The following is a 15831-nucleotide window of genomic DNA, read 5'->3' as shown; positions in this document are numbered from 1 at the left end:
TATTATCACTAATGACAACATAGTTTATTTCTAAGAATTCACTTTCTTGGAGTTTGCAATCCCCCCACCTCCAAATCTGCAGGCCAGGTTTTAATTGCATTGCAATTTCCAGTCAAGTAACCATTACCAGGGTTGTTCTTGCCAGGCTCTGTCCTGTGGTGGAGGGATACTGTGTTCTCTTTACCTGGTTATGTTGGAAAGTGCACGGATAAGGCAGGGGTCCTGTCTGAAGTAATCCTAGGGTATTTTTAATGTCCTTTAATTGCCATTCAGGATGTAAGTCAGACCAGACACAATTGGGTCTGGTCACAGTTCAGAACTGCCTAGTGGTGTTTATATAAAAGTAAAGTATATTTAGCAAATAAATCCCCTGAAGCTATTACTTATATGTAATTTATTTTTTATTAACATCTGTTGATTCCTAAGCAGTGTGAAATTAGTTCCAGTATACCGGCATATTATGTCTTTATTTTGTTTTACTTGTGATCCCTGGATAGCACTGGGGGTAAAGTGGGAGGAGGAAATGGAATTAAGAATTTCACAAGTGCCTTGTCATCATCATAAAACTATTATCAAATTTATTTGTGGTTTTCTAGATGTCTGATTTTCTTAAAGTTTGGTAATGTTAGCAGATGAAAGTATATTGAGTATAAATTCTCTCTATATATTTGCTGTATGATTCTATTTTGTTTTGCGTTGCTTTGGGTGTTTTAGTTTTGAAAATTTTAAATTCACAGGCACATTTCATAGTTAGGGCCCTTCCATCAGGGCCAGTTAAGGTATGGCAGCAGACTTAGCTTCCCTCTTCTTCCTTGAAGTGATTTTAACTTGATGTGAAAGTAGAGGGTTTTTGTTGGTGGTGTTTTGTATTTAGCCAGATTACCTCTATCAATATGAGAGATGTGGACTTTTTTAGAAGGGTATTAAGGATTTTAAGATTTGTCCCTGACATCTTTTTTGAGTTATTGACAGTTATGGTCATCCAAATGTTTATCCATTGCAGTCTCTGAGATAGCATTGTTCTTAGGGAGGTTTTTTTTAAATGAAACATAATATGAGGCAGGGCATACAAATAGTTTTATCATTAATTACATTTCATTTCCCCTAATTCTTATGTGTTAGGGTAATACTTGTTCTCAAGTGGCCAACATTTTTAATGTACTATGTACATATATTGAAAGAGTAGAAAAATAGTTTTGGCAGACACTGAAATGGTTAATTGGCTTTTTCAGCCAAGGTAGGTTTATAAAACCTTCTGAAAATTAAGAAGTGGGAGGGAAAGAATTTTTCTTTTTTATTAATGCCATATTTTATTAACCCTTTACCCATAAAGCCTATTTTTAGGCTGTAAACATTTTCTTGCAGCATTTTTTCATTAAACAAGCAGCTAGAGGAAGAATAGTTGATTTATTGTAATTATCAAGTATCTGCAAACATTCCAGTAGTTAAAAGAATTATTTCAACATAAAATCGTAAGTAGAGATGAGATTTTTTTTTCTAAAGGTAAATGATAATTTTGAGAAAGGAATAAGAGCAGCAGCATAAATGATAACTTTGAGATCTGTAATCTTTAAGAGCAAACTTTAAAAAATAGCCTTAAGAAATATTTGATGGTTTCTCATGATCTTTAATTGAGGTCTATTTTTAAATTCTTATTAGTTCTTGTATAAAATCAGTAGCTTTTCATGATAAAGCATTTACATCTTAAATCTTGCACACTCTCTTAGGAAATAGATGGAACAACATTGGTATTTTAAAATTAATAGGAATAGTCTATATTTGATTTAGAAAAGTTACTTTATATAATATTCAAGGGCTAGTTGACAAGGGCAAGAGAGAGGAGGGAGAGGGAGGCAGGTCTGGAGCATGTGGGAGAATAAGAGAGAGATTACATTGTCCTTTTCCATTTTAGCTGGTAGTTTGGAGTAAAACTGTAAAGTTAAACTTTTTGGAATTGTTACTACCCCGAGTGGGAATATAAAGTATATTGAACAAAATTTATTTAGCCTGTTAAAAAGTCAACCTAAAACTGTAGTTAATTAGTTTACATTATTACATCACTTCTGGTAGAGCCTCAAACTGGTACAGAGTAAGAGGAGCTCTATCAGGTGAGCTGACTGCTACCCATATGGGACTTTAAGATAATGATGAGTTTAAATTTCCTCTTAGAGCTAAGTGAGAATAAAACTGGAGGCAATAAATACTCTTGGCCAAAGCCATTAAATGAAAAAGCTGGGAATTCTCCAGCTCTTGACTTAAATTGTTTGTTTATCAGCTGGCGCCTAGTCTGGAGTCAAGAGCTGGAGATTTCTATCTGTGACAGAACTTTGAAACTCTTGCAGGACACTTTCATTTCAACTTAAGGTAACTTGAGTTTATAGCTTTGGCTTTAAAGATTACTAATGATTTACTCATTTCCTTACCATTTAACCAGAGTGGACTTTTTCCCAGGAAGGGATCTGTGTTTATTTAGGGCCTTTGTCTGCGGAGGGATTAAAAGGCAGCCCACCAGCATTGTGAACTTGATGGTAATAAAAGGTCACCAAAACACACCATAAAAACATTCTTACCATGGAATTAATTATACAGTGTAATTTTACAAAGCAGCTCGGTTACTCCATCGCTCCCCCCCATTCTTAAGCATTTCATCTTTTAAAAATTAATGCTGTGGTTTTAATTTACGTTTTTGAAAAAATATTTTGTTTCTTTTCTGATATTTAAACATTGAAGAAATTGTCACATGCAGTTAATTACTTAAAAATTTTAAAGTTTTTAAATAAAAATTATCATTTATTGTTAAACTATGAGATGAATAACTTGTTCGGGAGAGGGTAGTCAAAGGGATGATGGTTGTAGTTTCAACAGCTCAGTTTCTAAGAACTGAAGCCTAGTTAAGAGTTTTTTTGTGCCACCAGGTGGCATTGCATCCAAACCTGCCTGTGATAAAGGACGGTTTTTAAATTAAATTCCTTTTTGTTCAAGAGAGGTCATAGTACTTTTTTCTAGATTTTGCTTTTGAAGCTGGCTTAAAAATATATCTAATACCAACATTGATTAAATGTCTTCAAAGACCTGGAAAAATTTCTGAACACTGCAAATGTTTGCTTAATGGGTGGTTAATATTGAAATGAAAGTAAAATGTTGAAACATTTGCAGAAGATTGCTATTTTTTTTTTAAGTAAAATGAACATTTAATAGTTGGTTATTTTTGTTTTGCTTTCTAAACACTCGAGAGAGGATCCTGCCTATAAAAACCCTCACAAATGTTGCAGAAACTCCCCAATACGGCAAATGACCCCTTCCCCCAACACACACACACTCACACCCGCCCCAGCCCTTATAAAAGAGGGTCAGCAGGTTTCACTGTATGAGAATTTTTAAGAAGAGAGAAAGACCTCTGAAAGGTGCAAGTCGGTCCTTTTCACAAGCCTAACTATGAGATTCATTAGGCAGTTCATGCTCATGTCTTAAAAGCTGCTTTTGGGAAAGTAAATTCTTGGAGTTTCCTGTACTGGTTTTGAGGGAGTCTTTATAGTCTTTTGATTCAGCTCATTTTAAGAAAGTGATGATAATGTAAAAGCAAGAAAAAAAATCCTCATTATAAATTTTATAGAAGTATGATTTTTAAACTAAAATAATTATTCTATCTTTATGAACCCACATATGTTAATAAACTGTACAGAAACAAATTATTTTTTTTGAAACATTATTTAATACAACATATCCAGGTGCTATGATATGTTGTCAGAATAAATAAGGTTCAGTATACACTCTATTGATTTTTATCCTTTTAAAAATGTATTCACCATGCAGAGATGTTTAATGCTTAGCCTTTGATCATTTATCAAAAAGCTTTATGAAATTTTACTCACTTTATATTCTTGCCTCTTCTTGTGAGGCTTCTTAGAAATGTGCACAACCTGTTTAAGAAATGTATATGTTTTCAAAGTAAATGTTTGACCTCCCACCTTGATGCTTTTGCTTTTAAACACACACACACACACACACACACACACACTCATAACCCCCCCCCACCCCTTTCCTCTATATTTATGAATAACTTGATTGGAATGTGTGTTGTACTAAAACTATATACAAACTAAAGTATTTCAGAGAAAGAATTTTATTTTAAAAATTATAAAAATCTGAAAATAGTAGTTTTGAAAATAGTCTAGACAAAGGTACTCAAGATATTTGACCCTCAATATTATACTTTTAAACTTGATACAACAGTCTGTTTCTTAGCTTTGTTGTATGCTGATATTTCTACTTATTTAACATCAAAAAGCTGTAGTGGTTTCTCTTTATAGATTGTGCCTGTGTTCTGGAATTGCCTCCTGCTGTCCATGAATTGCTTCTTGGCTTGTTTTGTTAGAATTTCTCACCAGGGTTTTTGTGAGCCATGTAGCTAACATTAAAAAAAAAAAAAAAAAAAAAAAAAAAAAGCAAGCATTTGATACAGTAGACTGGATTAGTAAAAATTATACTTATTATTCATAATGATAATTAGTAAACGTCTTGGTTCAGCATATCAGTTTTATGTAATAAAAGCTCATGCAAATCTCGTGTAATAACATGCATATATAAAATTGTCTACAATGACTGCTTTTTTAGTTACTTATGTAATATTAAATAACTGTTTTTTGCAGAAATTCCAGAAACTTACTTTTTCATTAAAAAATAATAGAAAAAAATAATAGAAAAAATCCTTACTCGTTTCAGAGTATGTGTAATTTGGTAATGAAGCATTTAGATTTTGGCTTCTTTCATTTCAGTTGGAAATAGTATTGGTGTAAGTGAGTGTTGCCATGGGAACCTCCACATTAGATGTAAAAGGCAAGACTGTCTAAGTGGAGGAGGAGGGGCGATGTACTAAAATACCACTGGCCTAAATGATCTATTTTATGTGTGTGTTGAGGGTGTAGAGGCAGCTAGTTTGAGAGGAGAAGAGAAAGTAATGCAGAGAGTAAATGTTAAAACCATATACTCATACTTTTGGAATCTCATAGGTGGAAGTGTTTTAAATTTGAAATGTGATTCTTAATTATTTGTGTCATTTGCATATGCTGGAAGTCTTTGCATACCTTATTTTTAAACTGTTGATGAAACATGTTTAAGTTATTTAATTTTAGATAAAATAGTTAATTCAGTGAAATGTGATTGGAAGGTTAGCATTTTGGTCTCTGGGATGGCTTTAATTGTAAATTTTATTAAAGATAGTTATACTTAATTCTTTTTCAGATATCAGGAAAAAATTTAAAAACTATTTTTTGGAGCCATTTGGCTTTCAAAGCAAAGCTGGCTTTACAGTATTTTTAATATTAGGTTTCAAAAGTTAAATAATTTTAATACTTAATAAATGTTACTCCAGGAAATAATGACTTACTGTATTTGCATGTATAATGTATGGTTTTCTAAAAAAAATAAAAACAGCAAAAGCAAGCATCAAATCCTCTTGTATCCTTCAGGAGCACATGCGTTGTTATTAATAAAGATGGTTAGAGAACAGCCAGCTAACTGCATGTAAAATAACATTTTTGTTTTTGGTATATTTAGATTACAAAGGACAGTGAAATTGTGCCCAACGTGAGTTAGCGTGGTAGAAAAGCAACATCACCATTGTACTTTTAACACTATGGATTCTGGTTGTCAGATACACGTGTAAAAAAAGGAAAGACATTAACCTGGCAAAAACTGTTTAAACTTACCTTTTTAGTCCGTCCAGAGAAAGAGTAAAGCTGCCAAGGTAATAAAACATCCGGAAGTTTTTAAAATAAAAAGAGTAATTTAAATTAAAAAAACGGGAGGCGGGAGCGCGAGAAGAGTGAAAAAGACAGCACTCCGCTCCCCAGGCCAGGCAGCATCTGATGTAAATTAACCGCAGTGGAAGTGTATTGTTTCCAACTCAGCACAAACAATGCGGGGCATCTCTTTGCGAGGGGTGGGTGTTGGCGTGGAAAAGGGGGTGTTGAGAAGTGAGCTGGGTTGCGATGAGTCTAGCATTCTGCGGCATAGAAAACAGCAGGATTGAAAGTAAAGAATGAGAAAGTGTCTTTGCATATAAAATTGACCAAGTTAAACCTTCAAGAGATGTGAAATAATTCCTAACTGTGAGAGAATGCTTCGTTGTCAGTAATCGTCGAGGTTTTTTTTTTTTTTTTTTTTTTTTTTTAAAGAGACCTTGGCCTTATGCTGTAAAACGTTCAGCAACCAAAATAACCCGCTTTGAGGTGTACTTCAGCATAGGATGTCTGTTTAGTTTTAGACTTCCTAAAACAAGACAAAACAAAATTAAGCAAAAATGTATTTCTTGGAAAAATAGATAATAAGGTGGTAAAAAGTCAAGCTTATTAAAAAAAATACTTTAAGAAAACGAAAGTAAGGGCAACACCATCTGTGTTGTTTTTCTCTTTCAGTTTTTGCCTGCTGTGCCCCCTCTCCCCGCCGCACCCCGCCCCATCCCCAGGCTTCCTTGGGGAAAAAAAAGTCTGACAATCTTAATAGAGTGAAAAGCATAAAATTCACATGGGCTTATCAATAAATGGATTCAAAATAGCTTTGCTTTAATCAACTTTAAAAAGTTTCATAATGTAGAATTTTCTAGAAGGCAACTAATATTTATTTTTAAGTACCTTTGGTGTATCAGGCTATCATGCTGGGTATTTATGTATTTTAAACCATTTAATCCTTACAGCAACCTCATGAAATGCATATTATCATTTTTTGTGAGGAAGTTGAGGCTTATTTAGGAAGGGACCACATGACAACATGTAATTATTATAAGAATTAGCCTAATGTAGCAAAAAAAGAAGGCATTTTAGATAGAAGACTTAAAAATATTATATAGGACTAATACCTTCAAGTCTGGCATTTGTTTAGATTGTTACAATAATGAAAAAGCTTTGATTTGTTTATTTAAAAACAAAACCAGTGGAAATCCTTTTTCATGCTCCGTTGATATCACCATTTAGTGACACACTCCACCCCAAATCAAAATATAGAAAGAATTATTAGTCGACTAAAAAAGTCCACCATAGGTCGTTTAAAGCAATTTTGTTTTTGGTCTTATATGTTTGAATCTAACCAACTACAGGAATAAAGGAGACAAAAAAATGTGGAACTGGAAGTGAAAACCATAAGTTTTAAACCTAAAATTACTTCCATGGAAGGTCTTACAGAAGTTGGGTATTAAAAAGAGGCAAAGTGTATCTTACTTTGAGTATGTGTGTACAGGACATTTTCATGTACGTTTTCTCTTTTAACTTGTGATTTAAATTTTTTATTTTCCAAAATAAGTTATTTAGTCACAACTTTTTAAATACCAAAAATTGGCCTTTACAAAAGATCAATGAGAGTTTCAGTGTGCATGTATACTTTTTGGTATGTGTATAGTATTCAACATGAAGACTGAAGACTAACAGTGTGTAAAGCTTATTGCTCAATAATAATAATGAAGTGTACTCTTTAGTCCTATTTGACATTACAACTATTGTTTGGTGTTTTATTGAGTAATAATGTGTTGGGAATTGATGATTTTTATCTTGTCAATATTTTTAACCCCTCTCAATATATACAATTCTTCAGTCATATTACTAAAGAAATCTGTGTCAACAGCTTTTAACAAAAGGCCTTTAAAGTAGTATGGGTGTGTGTGTATGTGTATATATGTGTATGGGATGGTGTGTGTGTTTTAATAGTTTTATCCTAAAGATAATTCATTGAAAGATACTTTCTGTACCTAATTCAGGTTATGTTTTTTTTAAAAAAATGAACAAACCCACACTCACCATCATCTAACTATATAAAACATAGATTTCATTGAAGGCTATAAGAAAATCTCATGTTTAAGACATTTTTCTTTGCCAGTTTTTCTCTGAATTTTATAAAATTCAAGTATGCTGAAGTTTGAAATGCTAATGCATGTTTGGAAAACAACCCTGAGACTCATCTGTTTAAGTAGTCTGATAATCTGGTTTCATCCTTCTAGATTTCTAGTTCCAAACATGATTGGCAGTAGTTTGGAAAGAAGAATGAAGAGGAAACCTTTTTCCTTATGTTGTTGTGTTCAACAGGGAAAAATCAACATTCTTGTTGCTATAGCTTCGAACACTAAAAAAGGGCCTCATACCAGTTCCCAGGGTTTTTTGGTAGTCATATGTGAAGCTTCTTTTATTTCAATTTGTTGTCTTCATTCTTAATATTCCCAGCCTGTTATATCCATGTTGTTTCTAGGAATGCTTACTATATAGATTGCTGTGAAAGGAAATGATAGAGCAGAGAATATTGGCAAGAAATTTCTGGCAATAAAGAAGAAAAAAAAAAAGATATTCTGACACTGGCCCTTACTAGGGTAAAGTTCCAAGGGAATAAAGATTATTACGGGTCAAAAAACCGTCTAACTAGATAGTGATGAAAACTGGAGTTCAGCCAAATTTATTTTTTTGTGTTTTTGCTCTTTTCCTGTTTTTGGTTGTATTGGAAGGGACCTTTGTTGGGTCATCTGATTATGACAGGATGAAGGTCAAGTTTAGTTGTACTTGACTTCAGTGATGGTATCTTTCTAACCAAAGTGGCCTATGATAATGAAATTGTTCATAAAAAAAAAAAGAGCAACCTGTGATCTTTATCTCTATATCAGATTTAAATCGTGATGTGTTTTTTGAAGATTGAGGTTGTGATTTTAAGTGTGCTAATGTGAACATACAGCAAGCAGTGTTTTCATGAAGGGAAGGTGATATGGGAAAACTGTAGTAATGAGGGTGAAGGAAAATAAGGACTCCAAAAGAAAAATACCCATTTTGTTTTTGTTGTTTAAGGGAGAATTTATAACTGGGGAATTTATAAGTATTATCAACTATATGTGGATGTAGAGTTAAAAATAATAGGGAAAGTAGCACTTCCAAATAATAATTTTGATGTCCATGCTGAACACCTTTTATTAAATATGTTTACAATATAGTTAAATACCGAAATAAACTGTAAATAAATTCTAAAATAAGGAATTGCTGATATTTATTTTAATTTGTAGTATGTGTCATGTAGATAGGATCATAACTGCGGCATGAGTTTTGGGAAAAGGTACTGTGGAAATGGGCTGTTTGTGGTTTCACGCTCTAACCATTTACTATTTCGCACTTATTTTCTATCGAGAATCATAGATGTGCATCTGTGCGGATGTGACTCTTCACCTGTCACTTCTCCCCTGCTCTGCCAAGACAAAATTTTACCATCTAAGAAATGTTATTTTCTCCACATCCCATGGTAACTTTTTTTTTTTTTTTAAGATTTTATTTATTTATTCATGAGAGACAGAGAGAGAGAGGCAGAGACACAGGCAGAGGGAAAAGCAGGCTCCATGCAGGGAGCCTGACACGGGACTTGATCCTGGGTCCCCAGGATCACACCCTGAGCAGAAGGCAGTGCTAAACTGCTGAGCCACCTGGGCTACCCCCTCATGGTAACTTAAACTGAATTTTTTTTCCCATTGGCAACAAAAATGAAGGTTTTTATTTATTTATTCATGAGAGGCACTGAGAAAGAGATGCAGAGACTTAGGCAGAGGGAGAAGCAGGCTCCCAGCGAGGAGCCTAATGGTGGGACTCCATCCCAGGACCCTGGGACCACATCCTGAGGCAAAGGCAGATGTTCAACCACTGAGCCACCCGAATGCCCCTGAATTTTAAATGTGTTTGAATTTTTTTTATATGATATCGCAATGTACATAATTACACAGAGGACCAACAAACATCTATTTATAATTTTTCATGCAAACCTTTTTGAAGGGAGAAAAAAATACCCTTCCTAACCCCCTCATCTTTTGAGTCATCAATATTTAATTTTCTTTGCATTATTTTACTTTTTCCTGCTGACTTTTAATTGTAATCTTAAAAACTAAAAAAATCAGTGTAAAAGGATTCGAAATAGAGTTTAGGATGAAAAATTTATCCAACTGCTTCTGTTTGTTTTTTCCCCTGCATTTCCCACTGAAATTCCTTAAAGTAAGTTCCTTCCTTTCCATTCTTTTTTAAATTGGTCCCAAGGAAGGCACTTAGTAAATTTTTTTCCCCGGACCCCAAGCCACAGCTTTGGTAGACTCTTTTTTAAGTCCATATGTTCCTATGTGAACCCATGTCTTTGATATGTTGTTTGCTTTTTGATGGGCCCTTTAATTATTCTTTCCTAGTAATGATTTAAAACAAATGGGTGGGATCATTCTCATATTCTTTCTCTTAAGGTGTTCCACATCTAACCTTGGTTTGATAGGGGTGATTGTGTTATCATATGTCTAGTTTGAGTTGTACTTTGTCTTGGTTGTGCTTCTGAGTGGGCATACTTTTTGCTTTTCTTTTCAGTGTTCACTCAATACATAATTAATTGAAATGAAATGGCGATAAAGCTTGTGTGGGAAAGAAGTTCTTGTTTCCTGTCTTTGTTGGCACTTGTGGGTTCCTAATCTCCTAAGACTCTTGGGATGTAGATCTGTACATCACAACTAGGGGTGGGTAGTTTTTATGGTGAGGAAGAGGGAAAAAGATAGTATTGAAGCAATTCCTGTCTAGGTCTGCAAAGTGCAGATTGCATTTCTCTTTCAGTGGTGTTAGGTTTATGGCCCTTTTTTTGGAAAGTGCTATTAAGTGTTTGGAGACCTTTATCTTTCTCTGTTTTGTTGTAGCAGATGGAGTTGTCCTCTGGTGGTTTTGCTAGGTATGATAAATGTTGTACTAAAACTGCTTGGTGGAAGTTTGATCTGGAAAGATTACTGTTTGTTTCAGTTTCCTGAAGAAAATGGAATCATAGTATTCAAACTGTTGGGGAAACAAGCCCATCAGGAGATCAGTAATAATAATGTGTACTTTTCACTGACGCTTGTGATTTTTTTTTTTTTGTCTCTTCTACAAAGGTTTAGGAACAAAACCCAGAAATGATGATCACTTTTGTCTGAAATAATATAAATAGTAAAAGTAATCAAAACCTTTTCTCTCTGAGCATACAGGGAGAGATGTCTACATAATGAAGAATTGCTCCTATTTTGCAAAATAATAATGGAAGCAAAGAAGTTATGTAGTTCTCTTGTGTTCACAGAGAGATTACTCAAGGGACACAGTGTTAAAGTCTCTCACATAGCATAGTTATTCTTGGTTGTATTGCTAAAAAGATTTCTTTGTACATATTTCTAATATTCTAAGAGGTGTGTCCCTCTTTGTCCACACTTTTTTTTTTTTAAGTTTAACTCTAATTTGACTAGTATAACTTTTACTTCTAGTAGCTTTTATGCAAATCTGTGGTTTACCTACGCTGGGGTTGAAAGGTACTAGCAAGCACTTAGATATTGCATTGAAACAAATGTTTGATCAAATCCTTTTGACAAATAAACATTACTAAAAATGGGTAGGAGAGTTTAACCTAACTACATGTCATCATCTGAAGACACTGTTTTTTTTTTTTTTTCTTTCTTGAGGGATTCCCATTCTAGCTCAACCAGATGCAATCTGGGAATAAAGTAGTAGCCTAAACTGAATTTGTAGGGTGATTTGTAAATAATTATTCTCCTCAATTTCAGTTATTTGCATTAATACTTCCTTAATGTAGGGAATTAAAAGTTGACTAGTTTTTGAATCTGAAATTCCCTTTTCCAGCTCATTTATCTTTGATGTTCTAGCTTTTATATATTCCTGGCTTTAATAGTTAGAAGCAACTTAGCGAAGGATAGTAGGAGGCTCACAGTCTTGCACCCCTTCTTTTCACCAATGTTGGAGAAAAGTGGTGAACCATCATCGGAGTACTAGGTGGTCTCAGTGGTGTCTGAAGTGCACCCAGGTCTTTGACCAGGGTTTTTTTTTTTTTTTTTTTTTTTTTTTCAGAGGTTTCCAACACATTTTATTTTGTAGAGCACTGGTTTGTCGCTTTTGAGGACCAACATGTGTATAAATCCCTATAAAATGTCCAATTACTGTCAGTTCCGTAGCAGCCTGTCGGGTCCCGCACAGCGTACTTATGGCTTGAGTTCCAATCCCACTTGCAGAAAGGCTGCCCTCTGGCTCCTCGTGGAGGGTGCATCCAAGCCGAGCCTCTTCTGGGGCTTCATCTCCAAGGGGCGCTTCCTTTGGGGAGGACAGGCAGGCTCTGATGTCCAGGCTTTGGTGCCTGGAGGCAGGAGGCATTGGGAGGCTCGTGGGCCGGGTGCTGTTTCTCTCAGGCGGACACTCAAGGAGTCAGCACTTGTGCTTAATGACCACAGTCCCTCTCGCTTTTGTGGGTTACAACAGAAGGAAGCCTCTGTTCTTAAGTAACACGGATAAACACCTTTTCAGATCGCCTATTTGTTCTAGAACTACAAAATTTAATTCAAGAAAATATAGGTCCCATGAAAGACTTAAAAGTTTTATAAAACTAAAATCTAGTTTTCCCCAATAAATTGTACTTTTAGCCAGAACCCTCCCAATGCTTCTAAAATAATACTAAAGGGGGCATCTGATTATACAAGAGCAATAAAAAAAATTAAGTATTTATTTGAATAGCAAGTTTAAGTTCGAGCTGTGATGTTGGCAATGCGGATTTTTAACACAGATCACAAAAAGCGTGCACAAAGTACTGGCGCCAAGGACAAAATAATGCTAAAAATTCAGCTAAATAACTGCTGATTTTAAGAAAGCAAAAGGCCTGAAATCACTATATAAAATATAAAATGTATTAAACACTACCATCCACAGAACAGTCTTTATTATTGATTATATTTAAAAATTATTTGTGTAGTTAATTATATATTGAATTGTAAATGAGTATCATACATGAACCCCCTTCCGGAAGGCCAATTCTTTGTCTTACTATAGAACATCTAATTACATGGCAAAAAGTATCCTTTCTTGCTGTCGATAAAGGAAACAGTTAAATGGTATTATTGTAAATATTAGGAAGCCTACCAAAAAAGAAATTAAATTTCTTTTTTGTCTTCCAAGTGCTTTCCATGCAGAGTTAAGCACTTGCCTTGTTTAACTGAATGCTCTCCTGGGAAAGTGTCCTGGGTCAGAAGAGATGCTCTCGAATTGAGAAGACTGGGCTTTACAAAGCAAAGGCTGGAAGGAACCATTGACCCTCTCACTATGGGGATATCACTGTGTCACTTACCACTTCCATCTTTCCAGAATATCATCCAAGACACTTAAAAAAAGACCAGACTGATAATGATAAATACGCACGAAATGAACAGACACCAACTGCTCTCTGACACCACGACCGGTAATGTCTGTACCACGGGGGAGCACCTTTAGAAAGAGCCTACGCGGCAAGAGATAAGTGTCTAAAGATTCAAAATGAATCAACAGTATTGGATAACAATATAATTCTCAACTCAGAAGCTGCCTCAAGATTAGGTGCATCTTCAGTTAATGTAACAGGAAAAAAAGGCAATGGATTTTATTTTATTAATTGCATCCACTCACAAATCGACCTAAGGTCACCAGATGTGTAGACACAATGAGATTTTTGTTGTCGTGTATCGTCTTTAATTGAAATGATGAAAAAAGAAATAGCTCTATTTAAAAACAAAACCAGATAGCTACTTGGGTCTAGATTAAGAGGTGGCACCCGGGGTGGGGTTCACGTTCTGAGTGGCCACCTGCAGTGCAACTTCGATGATCCGGGGCTTGTCTATGATTCTGGCGGTGCGGTTGCCTTTCTCCATGATCCCAATAATCCATGCCTGGTGGCCCTCCCCATATTTGGGAGACTTGATCTCTGCACAGAACCAGGCGGCTTGCTCTCGTGGTAAACAGATGAGGAGGCCTCCTGATGTCTCTGGGCAGGTCCCATGCATGAGGCTAAACATGTTTCCACAGGCCTTGCTCACAGCAGCCATCTTGGCCAGGACAGGGAGGTTGTGAATCACGAAGGACACCTCGTTCCTCTGCTGCTTGGCTAGGTTCTGTGCGTGCCCCAAAATCCCAAAGCCCGTGATGTCGGTGGCGGCGTGGGCATTGAACGTGTGCATGAGTCCCGCAGCTGTTCTGTTGAGCCTGGCCATGTTCATCATCGCCTCCTGATACGCCAACTCTACATCTTCTTGGGTGACCACTAGCTTGATCTTATTCCATTTTTCAGGAATGTCCAGCCACTGGTGCACAGCCACAGCCACCTGCGTCCCCAGGGGCTTCGTCAGCACCAGCACATCCCCCGGGACTGCGTTATCTGGCATGATGAATTCATTGGGCTGGCAGACAGTCGTAGCCACTCCTCCTAGAACAATCCAGGGGTTTAACACCGTTTGGCCACGAGTCACAGACGTTCCTGCCTCCTCTGCTGCATCTTTAAAACCCTGTATAATTAGGGGCATCACTTTATCCCTCTCCCTGTCAGTCATTTTATTACTGATCCCAAGGAGCATCAGCATTTTGTCACATTCCGTGACCCCCATGGCGTAGAGGTCACTGAGGACATTGGCACATGCTATCCTGCCCATCATGTAAGGGTCATCAACGATGGGGTAAATGTAATCCGTGGTTTGAACCAAAGAAAGACCGCCATGCCTCAAAGGAATGACGCAAGTATCCATTCCAATGCCAAGCCTTGGCATAACTGCTCCCAGAAACTGCTCATCTTCTTGGAAGTGATTCTCTTGTAAGGATTCCAGCAATTTCTGCAGGACATCTTGGGGCACTTTGCAGCCGGTGCCCTTCAGTTCAGTGAATCTGGTTAGCCGGAAGCTCTTGTCCAATTCATAACTTTCCGGGTTAAAGGACTCCCACGTAGACATGGTTCTTGGGAACACACACTTCACAGCTGGGCTCCTCCCCTCCCTCTCCTAGCCGGCTGGTTTCTTTACGGATCCACCTCCACCCGTTCGCTTGGTGCCCTCCTCCTCCTCCCCTGACCAGGGTTATAGCACCTGTGGTAGAGTATGTAAATACCTCTGGTTGGGGGGGGGCGTGCTTCTGGCACCACCTTCCACAGTGGGGGGTAGCCTGTGTACTTGTTGGAAGATTATTGGCTTGTGATACCAAGTTTTTCTTTTTACTGAGGCTGCTAGGAAATCAGAACTAGATTTTGGCACCTAGTAATAATCATCATCCTTTTCAAGCCTTCCCTGTTTCTGTATGGTTTCCATTCTCACTTGTAGTTTTAGTTTGTCACATACTTACTTAGTCATTACTGTCTAGTAGGCACTGGGAATACATGGTGAACATGAAGGACCCACTCTCTTCTTAGCACTTACAGTCCATGTGTTTGTATCATAAACTATCACAGAATCCTTTTTGGAAATAAGGATACGAATCATAACTCTGGATTCCTAGGGCCATCAGGTTTTCTTACCACTTCTCTGTTTAAAAAAATCTTCTATGTAACTTTATTCCTCGTTCCTTTATTTTCATTGTCTTTGCTTTTTTCCCCTTAAAATTTTTTAATGAAATGAATACACTTGTCCGCCTTTTCTTCTTAACTTTTGTATTTCCTAGTAAGACCATGTCTAAATGTTTTAAAAAGATTTTAATGTGTATTTGCATATGCACACTTTTAAAAACAAAAATGGGATTGGTTTTTGCAACTTATTTTTTCACTTAATGTAGTTTAATGTGTCTTGATATAGAAAAGATTTATTTTATACTTTTTAATTATTATAAAGCATTCCATTAACTGGACAGACTTCTGCTATTATAGAAAGGCTACCCTGAATATTCTGGGACATAGATCTTTTCATGTATGTACAGTATACATGAATTTATCAGTAAGAGAATTCTTTTTTTTTTTTTTAAATTTATTTTTATTCATGAGAGACACAGAGAGAAAGGCAGAGACACAGGCAGAGGGAGAAGCAGGCTCCCTGGAGAGAGCCTGATG

At 36.2% G+C, this 15831-nt stretch overlaps 2 protein-coding genes across 2 annotated transcripts in view; one reads left to right on the top strand and one right to left on the bottom strand.

Annotated features, from left to right (window-relative positions):
• HIBADH (3-hydroxyisobutyrate dehydrogenase) overlaps window positions 1-15831 on the top strand; it is a 112579-nt gene that overhangs the window by 30663 nt on the left and 66085 nt on the right. The gene's annotated exons all lie outside the window — the stretch shown is intronic.
• Window positions 13094-14845, bottom strand: LOC129502861 (selenide, water dikinase 1-like). The gene has a single exon (XM_055314702.1). The coding sequence runs from the start codon at window positions 14747-14749 to the stop codon at window positions 13571-13573; it is 1179 nt and encodes a 392-aa protein (XP_055170677.1). The 5' UTR covers window positions 14750-14845; the 3' UTR covers window positions 13094-13570.

This window comes from Nyctereutes procyonoides, unplaced genomic scaffold (assembly GCF_905146905.1).
Source record: "Nyctereutes procyonoides isolate TBG_1078 unplaced genomic scaffold, NYPRO_anot_genome, whole genome shotgun sequence".
NCBI lineage: Eukaryota > Metazoa > Chordata > Mammalia > Carnivora > Canidae > Nyctereutes > Nyctereutes procyonoides.
This window is presented reverse-complemented; position numbering and strand designations above follow the sequence as displayed.